Below are 18,591 nucleotides of genomic sequence, written 5' to 3'. Positions count from 1 at the left end.
GCGCGGCGCGGCGCGGGACCCGGGGCGGAGGGTGATGTAATACCCGTAACGGCCCTGCTCCGTCCGACATCCGGGTACCCTGCCGGGGTGCTGCTTTTTTTTTTTTTTTCCGCCTTATTTATTTTTTTAACTTTTTCTTTTTTTTTTTTTATCTGAAAAGCTCAATTTTCCGCGTTTCTGGGCTGTTTTAATTATTTGAGGGGTTTTTTTTTTGCTCTTTTTTTTTTTTTTCCAAACGGGGGAGGGAGGCGGCGGGGAGGGAAAGGGCGCGGGGGCGCGCGCGCGCGCTCCCGCCTCCCCTCCCCTGCGGCGTGCGCGCCTGCGCAGAGGGGCGGCGGCGGCGGCAGCGCAGTGCGAGCGTGTCCGTGTGTCCGCCCGTCCGTCCGTCCGTCCGCGGCCGGCGCTCCGCGCGGCGCTGCGCGGGTGGGCGCGGAGCAGCTCCGGCGGGGGACGGGGACGGGGGGGGGCGCCGGCGGCGGCGGCGGCGAGATGAGCGCTGGGCTCCCCCTGGGCACTGAGCCGCCCTGTGAATGAGCTGAGGCGAGGCCGCCAGCCGGGTGCCCCCCTCCTTCTCCTCCTCCTCCTCCTCCTCTCCTCCTCCTTGTCCCCCCCTGCTCCCCCGCGCACCGCCGGGAGCGCGGCCCTGCCCGCAGAGCCGGCGCCGAGGCCGCGGCCGGGGGGGTAAGTGTCGCTGCGCAGTGCGGGGCCGGGCGGGCTGAGGGGGCGGCGGGGCCCCGGGGGCTGTAAACAACCGGGGGCGGCGGAGCGCGGGAGCTCGGCGCCATCCCCGGCGGCACGGCTGCGAGCGGGTCGGGGGGCCGGAGGGAGGGAGGGAGGTGGATGGGGAATGGGGAAGGGGACGCGGGGAGCGGTCCCGCTGGGATGTGCCGCTGCCGGGAGCCCCCCGCATTGCAGGCGCCTGCTGAGGGCGGCGGTGTCCCCGCAGCCCCCCGGGCACGGCGGGAGGAGGGTGAGCAGGGCCTGGCTCAGGTAGGAGCAGCAGCTTTCCCTTTCTCCCTGCCCCCCCTCCTTTCCTCGCCCAGAGTTCATTTAATAAAGGCTATAAACAGCCTCCTCTCCCATCGCCACCCTATCGCTCGGGGCACGGCGCTGCCTGGGAGGGAAAAAAAATAAAACCAAAAATAAAAAAAAAAGAAACAACAACACGCATCTATTTATAAAGCACCCCACCCTGGTGAGGGTCGGAGCATCAAGCGCTCCCCAAATAGTGACATTGTGAGGCAGCGGGCGGCTTTCCCTCGCCAACGCCTTTCGGGCGTTTAAAGTTTGTGAGAGATTTCGGTGCCTTTGAAAACAATGTCGTGAGCAAAGGTTGCGCTGACGGTCTGTGATCTGTCACGGCGTGCGTGGTAAAAGTCCCTGGAAGAAAATGCTGTCCTCGGTGAGAAAGTTGTGCGGCGATGTGCTGGGTAATTGGTGTGAAATGCCAGAGGTTCTAACCTTTTTGTTACCTTAGATTGTATTCTAGTAGCTGTGATACAACAGCTTGACGGTTTCAGGAGAATTGATTTTGCAGACATCTGTTCGATATGTATTTGTATTTATTTGGTACGGCTAAAATATTTCTTCTTAGTGTTGCCATGTGGATGGCAAAATTTTGTGGGTACAGAACTAATGTCTAAGTTTACAGTAGCACTTGGGAAAAGCTAAATTTTTTGGAGCTATATCTTCTGTCAAATGGAAAAGTGCTGTGCACTGGGGTGGCCTCTGTAGTAACCTTAAAGTTTCATGTCCTTAAGGTATTTCATCCAAAGGAAATTTTTATTTTGTTAAGCAGAAGGCAGTTTTAGATCATGAGAGCAGTAGCTGGAAAGAAGGTAGGTGATATGTTTTCCTTAGACTGTGATATTTAGCATCAGGGTAAGCAGAATCAATTTATGAAGTAGAAGTTCTAATTCTTGTGATTCTAGGAAATGAATTTCCAAATAGGAGCCCTTGTAGCACTTTGCTGAGCCGTTTCAGTGATTAGGTGGCTGGAGCAGATTTTGTGAAGTACTGGTGGAATTAGGGCTGGATGGCTCCTGTTACTCAGGACCCTGAGTGCATTGCCAAATGACCAAGAATTGTGCAATTTCTACCCACATTTCTTCTCTGATAGCTTCCCATCTGTTGCTATTCATAGTTTCTTCTGTGAAAAACATCAGAGAAAACGTGGGCCAGGGAAGTTTTGCACTCTACCTCTCCAGTCACAGCAGTGTTCAAAGGGAAGGTGTTACAGGACAGCAGCATTAGCTGCTCCTAAGGTTTTCACTCCCAGGCCTTTCTGGGTCTCCCTTTTGTACATGACACTGGGCTACAAGACTTGCTGATGCATTTTGCCAGTTATTGATGTTTCCTCACAGAGATCTTTGTTAAAATCCTGGGATGAACATGGAGGGAGTTTGTCTGGCTGGCTCTCCTCTGGCACAGCCATGTTCTTCTCATACACAAGCAAGGCCTGGCTCTGGTTTGCAGGTCTAGTCCTCTGCTCCTCGGTGGTTGTCAGGTAAATCTCTCCCCTGGAGGTGCAGTAGAAAACTTTACCTGTTTTCCAAGTATTTCCTTAACTGTCTCCAGGTATGCTCAGGATACTTTTGTTGAAAGCGAGGAGAGATGGAAATGCCAAATGACTGGTGAAGCTTGCAGGTCCAAACAAGCAGAACTCACTCAGAGCAATTTGAATTAAAGCAGAATACTAAAAAGTTGGTTTTGTTTTTTTTTTTTTTTTCCCTATAAAATCAAGCTGGTTGCTTCTTATCTGGAGTGCAGCTTATACAGTGGAGTTGAGTCATTCTTGCTGAGATAGCATTTTGAGAACTGTCGTTAAAATGCTTAGATATTTAACTCTGGCACAGTATAATTTGCAAACTTATGTAACTGGTATGTTTTTGAATGCAGCTGTCAATAAGAGATCTTGCACTTTTCGTTTTTAGTGGAACTAGGGAATCTAAAGCAGCTGCTTTTACAAGATGACCTAAATATAAATAATTCAAGAATAGCGTATTTCTTACTAAAATGTTGACATTGCTATTGGCTTAATTTTTATGTGTTCAGGTCAATTCTGATGTACAAAATACTTACGTAATTGGCTAAGCAGAACAGCATTGCAATTAAGTGATGGAATGATGCAGGTTGTGCTAATAAATAAACAAGTTTTAGAATGGGAAGTACTGTAAAATAACTGCTTTCATTTTACCTTTGCAAACCAGAGACATTTTAAAGACTTGAATAGTAGTAATGTTTGAAGTCAAGACAATAGTGGTTTATCATAGTTAAATCTGAGCCAAACTGCATTTATTCTTACTATAGCATATGGACCTTTGTAATTTTTCCTCCTCTTTTCTCATAAATCGTACTTCAGTTTTAGTTTTTTATTTAAAAAAATTATGTATCATCTGTTTCTTTCTAAATGATGCAGCTTGTAGTCTTATTTGTTATTTTGGAAATTAGTCTGTTTTTGGATAATACTTGGTTGCTGAACTCTTACTGATCTCTGTAGTTTTAATCACATGATCCAAATTTCAGTTTAGAATAGTAGGATAAGAAATAAACTTCTGTTACATTTACACATGCTTAACTACAGTCCTCTTCATTCAATGAGTGGCAAATGCAAAGTATCAAGTCTGTGTATACGATATGTAATCCCTGAAAAAATGACAGCGTTCTTAGGATATTTGGAAGATCCAGGGAACGTGCATAAATGTACATTTTATGGCATTTTATGTGCATTCCATTCACCAGCGCGAAAAAATATTTTTAAGGGAGGATTCATATATTTGAGCCATGATGTGGTGCAGATCACAGTGGAGATAACGTTTCCTGCTTGGAGCTTCCTTATGTTGCTCTCTGTCTGTGAAGGAACAATTCAGCATTTAATAAGATTTAGTATTTCTAGAGTAAATCACTTGACTCTTAAGACTGGGAAGAATGTTTAGGCTAAGGGAATTGTAATCAGGGCAGGAGGAGAAAGCAAGGGTGATGCCATGGGAGTGAACAGGCTGATTTTTGTTCCTGGGTAGAGGCAGTAACCACTGGGTGTTACTGGTGCTAAGCTACTGCTGCAAGGTCTGCTTTTCTGTATTTGCGTGCTAAACTCTGGTCTGTGTTAAGCCACATACTGAGTTACAGATTTCTGTCAAGTTGCTATCTTTTTTCTTATTTATTTTGTTTGCGTTTAAACACAAGTACCAGTACAATTCACTAATGGATATTTCAGCTGCCTGTTGGAGTCTGCAGAACAGAGTGTGTTTATAAATACATGAAACAGTTGCTCAGATTTTTTTTAACAGCTCTTCTCGAAAGGTGTTTATATGTGACTAAAACAACAGAATAAAAACTTCTTTCACTGTCAGACAGTTCCAATGAAGTACACTTCTACTGTTTGGAGTGTAAACTTTATAGCAGTTTATATGTATCTATATGTATCAAAAGAGCATCTAAGAGTGCCATGAAGGAAAAAGCAAAACTGGCTAACCATGTTTCAATATTGAAACGTAGAGAAATGCAGCTTACAGAGAGAGGAAAAAGTACATTAGCCTCTTCATTGCTAGCAGGTTATTTCTCAAAAGTAAGAATATTTTAGTAGATAAAAAAGTCTCTAAAGTCTTCTAAGATAATAATTTACAAACCTAACAAACTCAAGTGTGACATGACTTGTATTTTGATAGCTGCAGTTTAAATAAAGCAAAGCACTTCAGTGTGCTTGTGGTGATACACCATGTGCAGCTGAATTATGTGGGACTACTCAGATTTGTGATGTTGCTCTCATCTTCAATGCCTTGCTGGATTGTGACCTAGAGAATGAAATGTACTCTCATGTTTGGGTCTCAGCTGTAATGTGAAGGATTTTCTGTGTCTATGTGTACAATTCATTTTTACTGCCAACTGTCCTTGTCATCTGAAATTCAAATGGCAGCCTGTATTCTTCTTGACCATATGTCATAGCTATTTGTCCATTAAGTTCTGTGGCATTTTTTCCTTAGAAATGCTCTAAAATGCAGTAGCTACGAGAACTGTGTAAACTGTGCCTGAGCTCTTTGTGTTTGGAGATGAGTTTAAGGAATTCTCCAGCTGTTAAGTAAAACCCAGTCTTTGGAAAGGAGTGCAGAATGTGGAAAAATGTGGGCGGTTAAGCAGCTAGCATTAAATTGTAGGAAAATTTAATGAAGAAAGAATCAGTTGCTGTCAGTAAATAATTTTCTAGTTCCCTCAGTCAATTACAGTAAGTATTTGGACAGACCCTTGTTAAAAATCAACTGCTGCTGCTCTCTGTAAAAAGCCATTCTGAGGCTGCAGAGCAAGGCCCTGTAAGCTTAGGAAACGCTGGCATTAGCCCTGCTTTGATTTTTGAAGAGCAGGTGAATTCAGCATTGTCCTCATTAAGTGACCAGGATGTTTAGAGCTGTCACGAACTCTGGTTTGGAGTGAGAGGAGCACCTTTACTCCTTGTTTATCATGGGCAAATCACCTCTCTGCTGGTAGTGATAGAAGTGAACTTGGCAATCAGTGTGCCCTCAGAGGAAAGCTTCTGTCTGCATAAAAGGCTAAGGACAAGGGTTGTTTTTTTCAGTGGTTTCTTTTTTATATTTTATGTAGTCTTGAGTGAAAAATCTGTTTTATTGCAGCAGTCATCCTCTGTCCTTGTTCTTTTAATGAGATAGGAATGCTGGGGACGTGAGGGCAAAATAGCTTTGTAAATAAAAGCTCTGTCTGTGTACAAATGAGCAAACTCCAGCTTTTCCTAAGCTTTGAGGATTTAACTTCCAGGTCTTAATGTGCTTCTGGCATAGTTTTGATGTCATTTCCTTGCAAGCAAAGCCAGGTTCCAGCTGTAACTTCAGAACATTTCCTATTTTATTGCCATTTTAGTCCCGTGTGTAGTCATCAGGTTTCAAGTCTCTGCTGTATGCTGCATTTCCTATATCCTTACCAGAATAGTGTTAATGTTGCTGAGATTAGAACCCCACAAATGTTTTCATGTGAAGTGAAGGGTCTGGGAAACTGCTTGTGTCTTATTTCATAATATTGAGTGCTTGACTAAACAGGAAGTTTTGGGGCCTCCATGCAAACATCAACTTCTAATTATTGGGCACACGCATACTGGTTGTGTTTTCTCAAAATCGTTTATTTTTATTTTACTCCCAAGCTCTGTCTGTATAAACTTTATTTTCACTTGGGTTTCATTCAGCCATATTGTTAAAATAAATTGCTCATAAGACAAACCATAAACAGTTGACTGCTGCTTCTTGTTGAAGTTAGGAAGATCTGAAGTTGGAAAGCTTTAAATAATTAGTTTTTAAAAGGAGCAGTGACATTGGTGAGGAACTGGAAACAGAGGAGAAATTAAGGAGCAGATAGAGGAATGATTCCATGTGTTCAGCTTTCTTGAACTATTTAGGACTGTATTAACTAAATTGTTAAGATGTTTGTGGTGAGGTTATCAGTGGAACCATACAGCAGAGGGATGGTGGGGTTCTGTAAAAATTTGTACACATTGCCACAGGCAACAAACAATATCAACTGTTAAAAAATGGCAGTTTCCTGAACTGAGAGTGGCTGTGTGAGTATAATTTTCCCCCTTTATTTCAGGAATAGTTCAGTTAATACAGTTGCTGTTTTGTTGTTTTTTAAATTATTGTTATTCGAGCCTCCCTTTGTTTTTGGAGTCTCAGAGAATAATCCCACTGGGACCTTTTTCCATGGAGCATCTTTTTCCTGGATTATTTTAACACTTAGCTAAAACACTGACAAAGACAAATTGGCAGTAGCTTGACTTCAGGTGCATTTGAACAACCAGAACAATCATGGACAAAACCCATTCTGGTCTAGAGGCTTTTTACCCAATATCTTCACTCTTTTGGGTAGGGGCAGGATGGGCTAGGACTCCCCAGTTGTCTTGATTTTTCTGAATAGATTTAGTTGAACTTGATAAAAAAAGTAAATGCTTTTTGTTTGGTTAGGTTTGGTTTTTTCCTTTGACACAGAAATGGCAGGGGAATTATGTGAGCCTTCCTCTAAAGAAAACATTACTCTGTGAATCTTTAACTTTCTTTTTTGTGGCAGGTATTGTTTGATTGGTAAAACTGACAGTAAATGAAGATATTGAGGCTTCAAGCTGTAAATAAAATATAAAAAAAATAGAGAAAAGGAGGATTTTAGCTATTATTTGAATAATTTGATATGTTCAGATTTGTTAAATTCTTGCACTCTGAGTGGCTTGTACTCAAATAGGAATTTTCAATTAGGCCCACAGTGTTTAGGAGTGGGGAAATGATCTGCAGTGATGAGAAATGACAGTGGCAGGGCACTCGTGGTATTACAAATACTGGAAAAAATTGTAATTCAACTTTTATGACTTACTATAGCTCCATTCTTCTGGGTTGTCTCTTTCTGTTTCCTTCTCACCCATATTTTCTTTGTGGTGAAACTTGCTGTGTGCAGTTCTGTTGGAATGACTGTGTAGCACTGTGTACTCCTTCTGTCATGAGCAGCTTGGTTGGAATCCTTAAATTCACTTGTTTGCCTTGCTCTTTCAAAAAATTTGAATCTTACTGCATCTCATTGATATAGGAACTGAAGCAAGGCCTGTCTTTCTCCCAAATTCTGTCTTACACAGACTGCAGCTTCCTTGGATCTTCCAGTTCTTTTTTTCTGTTGTTTCAGTGGGGCTCTGAATTTTGGCTGGAGCCTGCAGGAATTTCTGCACTGTTAACAAAGCAGTTGTCTAAGCTTTTTGTCTAAAATGGGTGCCTTTTGTTTATACTCCAACACTTCTAAGTAATAATTCTTTGGAAAATGAAGTATAACCAGAGAGGTGCTGAACTCAGCAGCAGCATGGACATGTTTTCTGCTTATTAATGCTTTCAAGCAAGGACCTTGGCGTTTTCATTCTCATGCTGTTCAGACAGCAGCACATGAATTTATGCAGAGCTACCTCATTGATTTTCATAGTTCTTGTTAGTGCCATTTTGGTTGTCTACATAGTTTTTCATAGTGATTGGGCTGCTCATACTTTGATGCTGCTGTGGTTTTTTCTCTTATGCCTTCCCACTTCTAATTTGTAGTACAGATATTTAGAAAGAAGCAAGAATTCTGTCTGGGCCAATAAATACTCACTTAATGGTGTTCTGAGGGTGCCAGTCGTGTTAGGATCCTGATGAGTGACTGGCACTCACGAGTGCAAATTGTATCTCCTCTCAGAATCAGTGTAGTGGTTTTTAATTCCCAGCAGTACTCTTGGTGATTCTGGAAAGAACATTTCTTCCATAACTGACCAGATTACAAAATTAACTCCATAAAGAATTCTTGAAATTACATCACCATCTTTCAAACTTCTGAAGGAACAATTTGTTAGAGGTGAATTATCTGTTTCAATGTCCAAGGCTTCCTTTTGCAAAAATCAGATTACACGTGTCTCTGCTGGAGAGAGTTTGAACCTCAGCCAAAATACACTCATATTGAGAAGCTTCTCATTTAACCTTGGAACAGGTTTAGTTGTCTGCAGGAAAGGTAGGTAGGAGCAGAAAATAATGTTTTAAGAAGAAGCTGAAACATGTTGTTGGAGGGAGGGTGTTAACTCAGAAATGGTTACCTTCTGTGTTCCAGAAGGCTTTAATAATCCTCTCCTAAATCCTACCTGCCCTGCCATACTCACGTGGGATAAAATATTTTGCTGCTTAGTACAGGGAGGCATTTGGAAAGGCTGTCAGCTCCTAGCAAGGAGAAGGGATTTTAAGCAGAAGTTATGTTTAAAAAAACAATTCTCCAAACAACTTAGCTCAGTGAAATGGCAGTGCCTGTGGACCAGCTGTTAAGAGGTCAGAGCTCATAGATGTTTGTATCAGAGGTGCAGTGATTTAGTATTTTCTGCTGTGCTGTGAAGTTGTAATAGCCATCACTGTTGCATATTAATTCCTAGAAGAGAAGGAGGGTAAGTTGGGGAAATTTGGAATAGTTCATACTTTCCTTCATACACACAGTTAACTTGCTTCCTCTGTTGTTTTGTTTTTTGGTTGTTTTTTTTATTTTTAGTCTGCCACAAGCCATACCTCCTACATCTGTTCTAAACCAAAAGTTCTTAATGTTATTAGAAATTTTCTTACCCATATGGGTAGTTTATATTCTTCCTTTTGCAGTTGTCATACTGAAATAGAACACACACTACAGGTGCATCCCCAAGAAACAAATGTTCTGGTGGGGAAATGGTGGGTTAGTCTGTGTTTATTGAAATAGCCCCAGTTCTGTATTTTATTTTACTTCTTTTACATAAACGGTTCATGTCTCCTAGCTGCCATATATTCCTGTGTCTGAAAGTACACGTTCAGAAACATCAACTGTAATTTTTTGGTGTTTTATTAATGTTTCAAAGCATGAGTGCCAGAACTCAGTCATATAGCCTCCAATAGCTTTTAAATAGTTTCATTGGCAAGAAGCTTTTTCATGACTTCATTCAGCCCATGACTGTGGTGTAATTATGTCTCCTCATCTGCGTGTTCTGTTTTATTTTAGTCATTCTTCCGATCCCTGGGATGTTCTCTGACATGTTGTTTGTTAAAATTAATTGATTTGGGGCATCCAGTATGTACTGTCAGTTTTTCATTCACCAGGCTGTAACTTCTGAAAATGTTTCCACGTTTGCACAATTACTTGCTGTCTGCTACTGCATCCAGCCTGCTTAAGGCAGAGGGAAAAGTACTGCAGATCAGGCTGGAGTTGAAGTGAACAAACACCCTTTTTCTAGTCAGCAGCAGTCTGTATAATTTGGTGACTTGCTCTGTGTCCTGTAGTTCAAGTAAAGGTTGTAATCTTTCTCTATGGTCTTCATTACAACACACAGGGTGTAGTGTCACTGAGAGAATTGTTCCAGGAAATTGGAGTGTGGGGGTATTTCTCAACTCAGAACAAGTGCCTGTGACTTCAGTGTGGTTCATGTAAGCAGCTTATCCTAGTGGAAGGAATACAGCTTGAACATTGTTTAAAAAGGATTATTAATTTACGTATTGTTCAAGTGAAAGTTTCAGATGGGGGTGGTTACTTTTCTGGGACAAAATGATCACATCTTTGTCCAAATTCCTTGGAAAAATAAATTTGTGTTTCTGTAGGGGTATGTGGAATTGCATTAACTGTCTTTTGTGAACAATTTAGGGCTTATCTTCATTTGAACCTTCAGGCAAATGAACATGCAAATAGCAAACCAGTAAAATTTATTTTCCTGTGTAGCAGAAAGCATTACAGTTGTGCTGCCTGGATAGCACAATTTGAGGAACAAATGAAGGGGCAAAGAGATTTCATGCATTCCAGTGGTGTATCTGTGGTTGTCCCTGGTTGTCCATGGCCTGGTATACTAATTACCCTCCTTTTTCTTTGCCACTCTGTTCTCCAGTTGCATCTACTTTCAAGGAGTTTAGAGTTTAGCTACTGACTCTTTGGCATGCTCCATTCATTATTTCAGTTTTGTTTCTAATGCTGCAGTCCTTTGAATTTTGGCACTCTTTGTGTTTTATCCAAGACCTTGTTATTTGTGTTGATTTTTCTAGGCTGTGCACAGTATTCTTACTTTTCTGTCTGGAAACTTAACTTGAGTTTTCTGTGCACTTGCTGGAGAGGCTGTCCTTCAGTTTGACCTCCACAAAATCAGAGCTTCAGAAATTGTGGTTAAAATGCACTTGTAGATGCAGAGATGCACCCCCTGCACATTCACTTCTGTTCACAGGGGTCCATTTTCACATCTAGTTTTGTTCAGATGCCTCTCTTCTTCAGAGCCAAAACTCAGAAACTTTGACTGCAGAAAGCTCTTGTCTTTTGGGACCTAAAACTAATGGAAGTCACTGATTTGGAAATGGTGATCCAAGAATCATCTTAGATTAAAATTGAAGCTTGCTCAGCTGATGGCTGTGCAGTTGTAGCACCAGATGATGTGTGAGAATCACCATTTATGAAAAAGATGTTGCACCTCTGGCCTTTTTACAAGGCAGCACCCTTACAGTCCTGTTCAGAATGGTCCTGCTTTAAGAGAAAAAAAAGGTGGTGTATTTTGCCCCTAAACTTCATGATTAAAGTGCCTTTTCTCTTACTTTGCCTTTAATAGGAAGAATGTCTGTCTCCTTCAGTACATATGTGCATCATTCAAGCCTTCCAAAAGTTGAGGCTTCCAGGATAGAGGACTGGTTCTGTCTCCTGCCATGAGACTGCATTTTTGTGACATGGTTGTAGAAATGTGTGACTGGATTAATTCTTTGGAGAATTAAGATCATAAAATGAGGGCTTCTCTTAAGAAAGATGAGTAAAGACATGAAGAGAGGCTGAGTTAAGCCATGTTCAGGATCTGGTTTTTGTGTTGCACTCATTGCACGCAGTGTGTTCTGGGTCTGTGTTTTTACATAACAAAGTCATGCTGTAACTTGGGCACTTACACTGCTATAGGTTAATCAGATTTGCATACAGAGTTATGTGCTTAACCAAAGGTGTCATTCCAACTCAGTCACTGTGGTGCACAGAGCACCTCATCAAAGAATGACAAATGTGCTCATAATTTAGGTAGACACCGGTGTGTGAAAGATGTTTCCATAGATATGAACTCAAAAACAGGTCTGAAAGGTATTTTTAGCAGGAAGGAGGAATGGCTTTCTTATGTCAGCATTTCTCTGTGTGTGTCCATACCTTCTTGTAAACCTTAAGATTCTTTTTGTTCATAGCTAAGACTCATGAAATTCTTTAGGTTTTAATTACACATTAAGGATATGGGGGGAGAAGTGGCAGGTAGTCTCCAATTCATCAGAATTCATAGATGGGTGAGTTGTAACTGAAACTTTCTGAATGAGAAGGGGAATTCTGGGAAAAAACCTAAAGATCTGGCACATTGATCCTATCCACAAGTAAACAATGCTTTTTCTGCAGATGCAGTGAAGGTTTTGAAAACCTGGCCTATTCTGCAGGTTTACACTGCTATTCTGGTAAAAGTCTGGTTAGCTGGAATATGGCAGGGAAGACAAGTGCAGTCTGTTATTGCAGTTTGCAGAGGGGGATCACTTCCTGCTGTGATTTCTGAAGGAGTTGTTCCATGGCCACTGTGGTTTTCCTTTTGCCCAGCTGTATTCTCATCCATGGTGGGCAGCTCTCACTCCTGAAGAATCCTGGATCAACATCTCCCCTACAAAGCTTAGCTTCAAAGACCTCCAGCTTTCAGGTTGCCTTCTGGGAAGGGATAAGGCAATTTGGTACTTCAATGGAGAGTGATTTGTTAACTCAGAAGGTGTGCTGGCAGTTCTGTAGTTGTTAGAACTTCACACAGATTGTCTGTACATATTTCTAATTTGCATGATAAACTACTGAGCAGTACAAACAGTTTACAAAGCACAGCTCTGAATGTTGTGTGCATACTAAGGTGAGAGATTAGGAGAAAAATGGCCCTTTTTAGTCCAGATTTCGACAGAGTTTGTGGTCAGTGTAACTGTACCCTGCTCTTAATGTTTTTCTGTTTTATTTTAAATACAGCAGTAATGTCAAATATTTTACAGAAGGATATTTTCTAGGGTAGTTTCTGCTTTTTGAGCTTTAAATTAAGGTGAAAAAGTTGAATATCTGCATTCTGTTTAATGATTTCCTCAACAAAAAGAACATTCACTGTTAAACTCTGCTCCTATCATAGAATGAATAAAAAGTGTTATTCAGCAAAATAATTACCCATGTAATTTATAGCAGCATTCTGTAATTATTTTGATCACTCTGACTTCACTAGAGTTGCATGTGAAGATAAAAAAGTCTTAAGTCGTATTTTTTTCCTAGCAACTGCAGTAATGTGAACCTCCTGCATGTGCTTGGGACACAGGACACACGGTGCACACTCTGTTTTGTTGGTTAGTTACAGCTTGCTTGGGCATCAATATTTTGTGTTCACTTGAGAAGAGCCAGAACTCCAGAGCAGGGTTTAGGGCGAGGGGAAGCAGAGGTGAATTGCTGCTGCCATCCCCCTACAGCTGAAGTATGTGTTTTGTTTTTGTTAGCAAGGTATGTGAGCCAAAGAGTGCATAACCAGTCCCCATGCCTCACATTTGAATCACTGTTGTGGTGAGATCAAATATAAACATTTCTTGACTGTTTATTTTAACACAGATGTTTCAGAAAGGTTGACAGTGGTTGGAAGAGACAGTGTGAAGAGCTTTGTTGGATATATGGTGTCACTAATGGCTGGTGCTGTACTGCAATAAAAGCATGTTATAAAAATGTGATGTTGTCACTTAGAAAACTGGTCCAATATTCCATGGTCATGCTAAACATGTCTGAAACCCCTGGTGTACTGAAACCCCTGGTGTACTGATTTTTCTGCTAGTGCAGCTGTTAGTTGGGGCCTCAGGTAAAATCTGTTTCTGAGGTTCTTTTCACAGCTAATTTTTGTCCACAGTCTTCAAACAGAAAAGCTCATAGTTTTGTTCCATTACTTTGTATTGTATAACAGTGATTTGCAGACTCTTTTGATGCTTCCCAAGGCATAATTTGCAAGTATGCAAAATGTGTGTGACCCATTTTGTATGATTTTTTTAATAATGAATGCACAGATACAGTGATGTGGATTAGAAGGGTGGGTTGGATGGTTAGGGTGTGAAAGCCATGAAGATAAACCAGTCAGTTTACACTGCCTGCAAATACAACTCTTACTCTCTGAAGCATGAATATTTGCTCATCACATCCCAAGGAGGAGGTGAAGGAGGAGAGGTGCAGTGTATGGGTCTGGCTTGAATCTTGATTCACACAAGAACATACAATACGTGTGATGTTATTTCCAAACAGATTTCCTCAGACTTGTCAGGGGCAGTTGTCTTTCAGTGAAGCATGAATACATGAGGGTTTTAAGTACATCTGCAGCACAGACATCTGAGAAGCTGCTGCGTAATTTAACCGAAAAATCTAAGGATGAGCTTTCACAAGATGGCTGAGCCAAACTAATGGCTTGCTGCTGCCTAAAGGGACAGCTGCTCTGTTCCTTCCCAGTCCTGCTGCTAGTTTATCCATGTTGCTTTTTCCTTTCTGCAGACTCTGGCATCCTCTTGGTCATTCTTATAATTTATCTGTGTAAAAAAAGCCAAATAACAACCGAACCCAAAAAACCCTGAAATGCTCTTCTTAAAAAAAAAAAACCCAAACGAATCAGTTTGCTTTCATTTCCCCATCACTCCCAGAAAAGCAATGTTAGCAGGAATTTGTGGCCAGCAGGTAGGGATCTAGGGAATGCCAGTGTCCTGGAAACATTGAACTCTTTCATGGCTCAGTAGTTGCAGGGAACAGCCATTCAGATGTGTGCCAGTTAACAAGTCCTCTTTGAAACTGGTTTCATACATAGTTCTATTAGAGGCTTTTGTCAGAACCATGAATGACAGTGAACATAAATTTTTCAAGTAAAACAGCTGAAGATACAAAAATATGAAAAATGCAGTTCAGCTAGTAGTAGTGTCCTTGTTTCAGTTAGATGAAAGCAATGCAAATTTGACTGGAGACACAGAAAAATCGGCTTTATAGCTGTGTATTTTGGGCATCTTAACACGACTTGTACCATTATTTAATATCTTCCAACAGGATATTTAGACCGGGCATTTAAGAAATATCTTAATAATCCTTGTTTTTTTCCTTTGTAGAACTGAAGGAAGGTCACCATGGGAGCATTTTTAGACAAGCCAAAGATGGAGAAGCATAACGCCCAGGGGCAGGGGAACGGGCTGCGTTACGGGCTGAGCAGCATGCAGGGCTGGCGCGTGGAAATGGAGGATGCACACACGGCTGTGATTGGTTTGCCAAATGGACTTGATGGATGGTCCTTTTTTGCTGTCTATGATGGGCACGCTGGATCCCAGGTTGCCAAGTACTGCTGTGAGCATTTATTAGATCACATCACGAGCAACCAGGATTTTAAAGGGCCAGATGGGCCACCATCTGTGGAAAGTGTAAAGAGCGGCATCAGAACAGGTTTTCTGCAAATTGATGAACACATGAGAGTCATCTCCGAGAAGAAGCATGGCGCAGACAGAAGTGGGTCAACAGCTGTGGGTGTCATGATTTCTCCCCAACACACGTACTTCATCAACTGTGGAGACTCCAGAGGTTTGCTCTGTCGAAACAGGAAGGTTCACTTCTTCACACAGGATCACAAACCAAGTAACCCGCTGGAGAAGGAGCGTATACAGAATGCAGGTGGCTCCGTAATGATTCAGCGTGTGAATGGCTCCCTTGCTGTTTCACGGGCACTTGGGGACTTTGATTACAAATGTGTCCATGGGAAAGGTCCTACAGAACAGCTGGTCTCACCCGAGCCTGAAGTTTATGAAATTGAGAGATCAGAAGAAGATGATCAGTTCATCATCCTGGCGTGCGACGGTATCTGGGATGTTATGGGAAATGAAGAGCTGTGTGACTTTGTAAGATCCAGACTTGAAGTCACTGATGACCTTGAGAAAGTTTGCAATGAGATAGTTGACACCTGCTTGTACAAGGTAGCCAGACTTGAGAGAAGGAGTTTACTGTGCTTTCCCTATTAGAAGTTTATGAGCAAGCTAATAATAACTTTGCTTCCAGTCTATAAATATTCAGTGGTTTATGGTAACATGACTTTGACAGTGATGACCATGTTTCCTACAAAAATGGTGATAGAAGGGAATGAAAACACAACAGAAACAATGTTTTTCTGGGTGGTTTTGGTTAATTAAGAGGTTATAATAATGTACAGGTACACTGTGATCAGTGGAAAACTAGAAGCTAATGGGAATTTATGGGCAAGCTAAAGATAATAACTGCCCTTTTCTGTTTCATAATGTACTTTACAAAACCTCAGCTCTTAAGACTTAATCAGGCTAGAGAGTATATTTCCCCTTCCTAATCTTTCCCTGCTTCCTTGGGCACATAGTATTAACATTACTGTCATATTTACATCAAGATACATGCAGAATCAATGAATCTTGACTTCATATTTTGAAGACCTGGCTTCCTAAGTTAGTTTTTATTTTGGTTTAATTACTGTATTTCTTACTCACTGTTGTGTGATACAGCTCTGAAATCAGCTCTAGTAGATAACTTGAAACTATTTGGTTTAACAAAACTATGTAACTTTGTCTGCATTAACTTCTACTTTGTATTAATAAGTTGCAGTGTGATGCAGTTACTGAGTTGCAGAGCTTGATACTTATTTTGCAAAGGTAAACTGGAAGTCATAAAGCAAAAAAGCCAACTTTTTTCTAAAGAAACAAGGCAACATCCCTGCTCTTCCCACGTGGCTAACAGGATCATTTCCCTTCTAGAAAATTGTAATTCCTTTCCAACACCTTGGCAGATTGATAATGGTTATATTTTTGTTTACTATTTTTCTTTGGCAGTCCTAAAAGCAAATACCAGGAAAGGAACAGTGGCTTGTGAATGCTGTAAGCTTTGCAGGAGCCAACTGTCAGCACCTCCCCATACCCATATACTGCTGTTTTGCACACTGGCTTGTTCTTGATCTTGCTGACATGAGTGGAGTTAATTAGTGTTAAAAGTTAAGCCTGTGGATGCATGTTTGTAGGCCAAAGCACAGGGGTATTGAAAGTAAACCAAACAGTTACTTTGCGTAAGCAGAATGTGTTTGTATTTTTAAATATTCAAGTATTGGGGTTAATTTATTTGGAGTTTTAAATGTAAACATTTTTTGCAAAGTTCTGAGTACCTTACAGCTGGTTTTCTAACAAATTCTATCACTTGCAACTTTTCATGTTTTAAATGAAAAGGAGAAGAAAAAAACCTAATAGCTGTGATTTTCAGTGGAATTACTGTCTGAATTAAGCACCTTCCTGATTAGTGCTTTTGTGCAGTAATGGTTTTGTTCACCCATTCAGCTGTTTTCCCAAAATGATTGGATGGCACTTAAAAAAGATGGAACACAACTTTGTAATTATATATCACTCATTAATAATGTCAGTTTTTAGATGACAATGGGGTGTCTTTAACTGGCTCCATGTAGTCTTCAGACCATAAAAGTGGAAAAAACCATGACTGAAGAGTTGTACCAAATGAATGGGCCTGGAATTCTGTAAGGGGTACAGGGAGATTAATTCTAATGCTAATATTAATCCATTATAGTGAAAGTTGGATTCTGATACCATATGATTTGTGAATTTCTGTATTTCAAATGCTTTGATGTGTGTTTAGCCTGGTGTGTATACATTTCTCAAATCATTTTTTCTTTTCCACCAGGGAAGTCGAGACAACATGAGTGTGATATTGATCTGTTTTCCGAATGCACCAAAGGTATCGCCAGAGGCGGTGAAAAGAGAGGCAGAGTTGGACAAGTACCTGGAAAGCAGAGTAGAAGGTGGATCATTTAAAAAAAAATAAGTAACTTTGTTTCTAAACAGACCCCTGGCCCCCTTCCCCTTCCAACAACTAAACCCTTAACACATACAGGCTTTTTAATAGACCTTCAAGTGCCATTGGCCATCCTGTGTAGCTCTGAGAAAGGCACTCATATATGTCCTGAAAAAGTTCTGCTACAAAAGTGCAGCAGCCTGTAGCCCTGAAAATTATTCAGGATGGCAGAGAATTCATTTATGCCCAATGTTCTTCCTGAGTCTGTTGACAGCACTAACTTCAGACCAGTGAATCCTGGTTCCTGTTACGTGGAGTTAAAGAAAATAATCAGAATGTCTTACAAAGTGTCTGTGAAGATGGTAATTTGAGTGCCATTTATAGTTAAGTACAAATCAGTTAGCTGTGATACTTTATTATCCAGTAATAGTTGCAACTTGATTACTTTAATCTTTAAGCACCCGCTTACATATTTACTTATTTGAAAGTACTTCAGAAATTTGTCAAAGCTAATCTTTAAGCATTCATGACAAACAAAAGCTGGGAACTCATCTTACTCTGATAGTAACTTAAAAATTTTTCTTTAAATTTGTATTTCAGGAGTTCTTAAACTTTAAATTGAAACTGCGAGTCTGGGGCTTTTTGGATCACATAAAATATATTTTAAATCAATTAGATTAAAAATAATTTCTGATTAAAACTGCATTTATAGTGCCTTTTGATATTTAAAACCAACTACATCTTGGAGTTTGTTTCTGAAATCTAAGACATGCTGTATGCATTATTTGCATAGGTTAAGTCTATTTTTGAAGTGGGCTCCTCTATGTGTTACAAGTCTAGTTATGTGTGTGTATACTCCCAAGAATCCTTAATAGCACAGGGCACGATAGGCAGAGTTCTCCACAACCATGGTAGCAGTGATTAGTAAGTTAGAGGAGTACATTATGCACTTTTTTCCTCCTTAACTTGCATGATGGTAACACAGTGCAGCTCCAGAAATTTCACAGAGAACTTGCCTGCATGGGAATTTTGGGCTCAGACAAATCCATTTTTAAAGCACTTACAACTTGTGTAGGTGCTCCTGCAGAAAGTACCACGTTTTTCAAAGGCTTCACTCGCCAGGTCTCAGCAAACTGCATCTGTTCTGCCCCTGAGCAAATGCCCAGGCAGACATTTCTGTGTAGTAATCTCCACACTTGCTGAGAGGAGAGGTTGGTGCACAGTGAGTGCTGGTGTGAATCTCCCTGCCAGCGTGGCAGGAATGTCCCAGTG

General features: G+C 40.9%; 1 protein-coding gene across 2 annotated transcripts in view; it reads left to right on the top strand.

Moving 5' to 3' along the window:
- Positions 1-319: 319 nt before the first annotated feature.
- The window catches only part of PPM1A (protein phosphatase, Mg2+/Mn2+ dependent 1A), a 34,959-nt gene continuing 16,687 nt past the window's right edge, over positions 320-18,591 (top strand). The window contains exons 1-3 of one of the 2 annotated variants that reach the window (XM_064422967.1): positions 320-681; positions 14,628-15,479; positions 17,209-17,326. In XM_064422967.1, coding sequence (XP_064279037.1) covers positions 14,646-15,479; positions 17,209-17,326 — 952 coding nt within the window. In that variant the 5' untranslated portion in view covers positions 320-681; positions 14,628-14,645. The remainder of the gene's footprint in view (positions 682-14,627; positions 15,480-17,208; positions 17,327-18,591) is intronic. The other variant, XM_064422968.1, reaches the window with a different exon arrangement.

The sequence above is a fragment of the Passer domesticus genome, chromosome 6, assembly GCF_036417665.1.
Source record: "Passer domesticus isolate bPasDom1 chromosome 6, bPasDom1.hap1, whole genome shotgun sequence".
In the NCBI taxonomy this organism is placed as follows: Eukaryota; Metazoa; Chordata; class Aves; order Passeriformes; family Passeridae; genus Passer; species Passer domesticus.
Note: the sequence above shows the minus strand (reverse complement) of the source record. Positions and strands in the feature narration are given on the sequence as shown.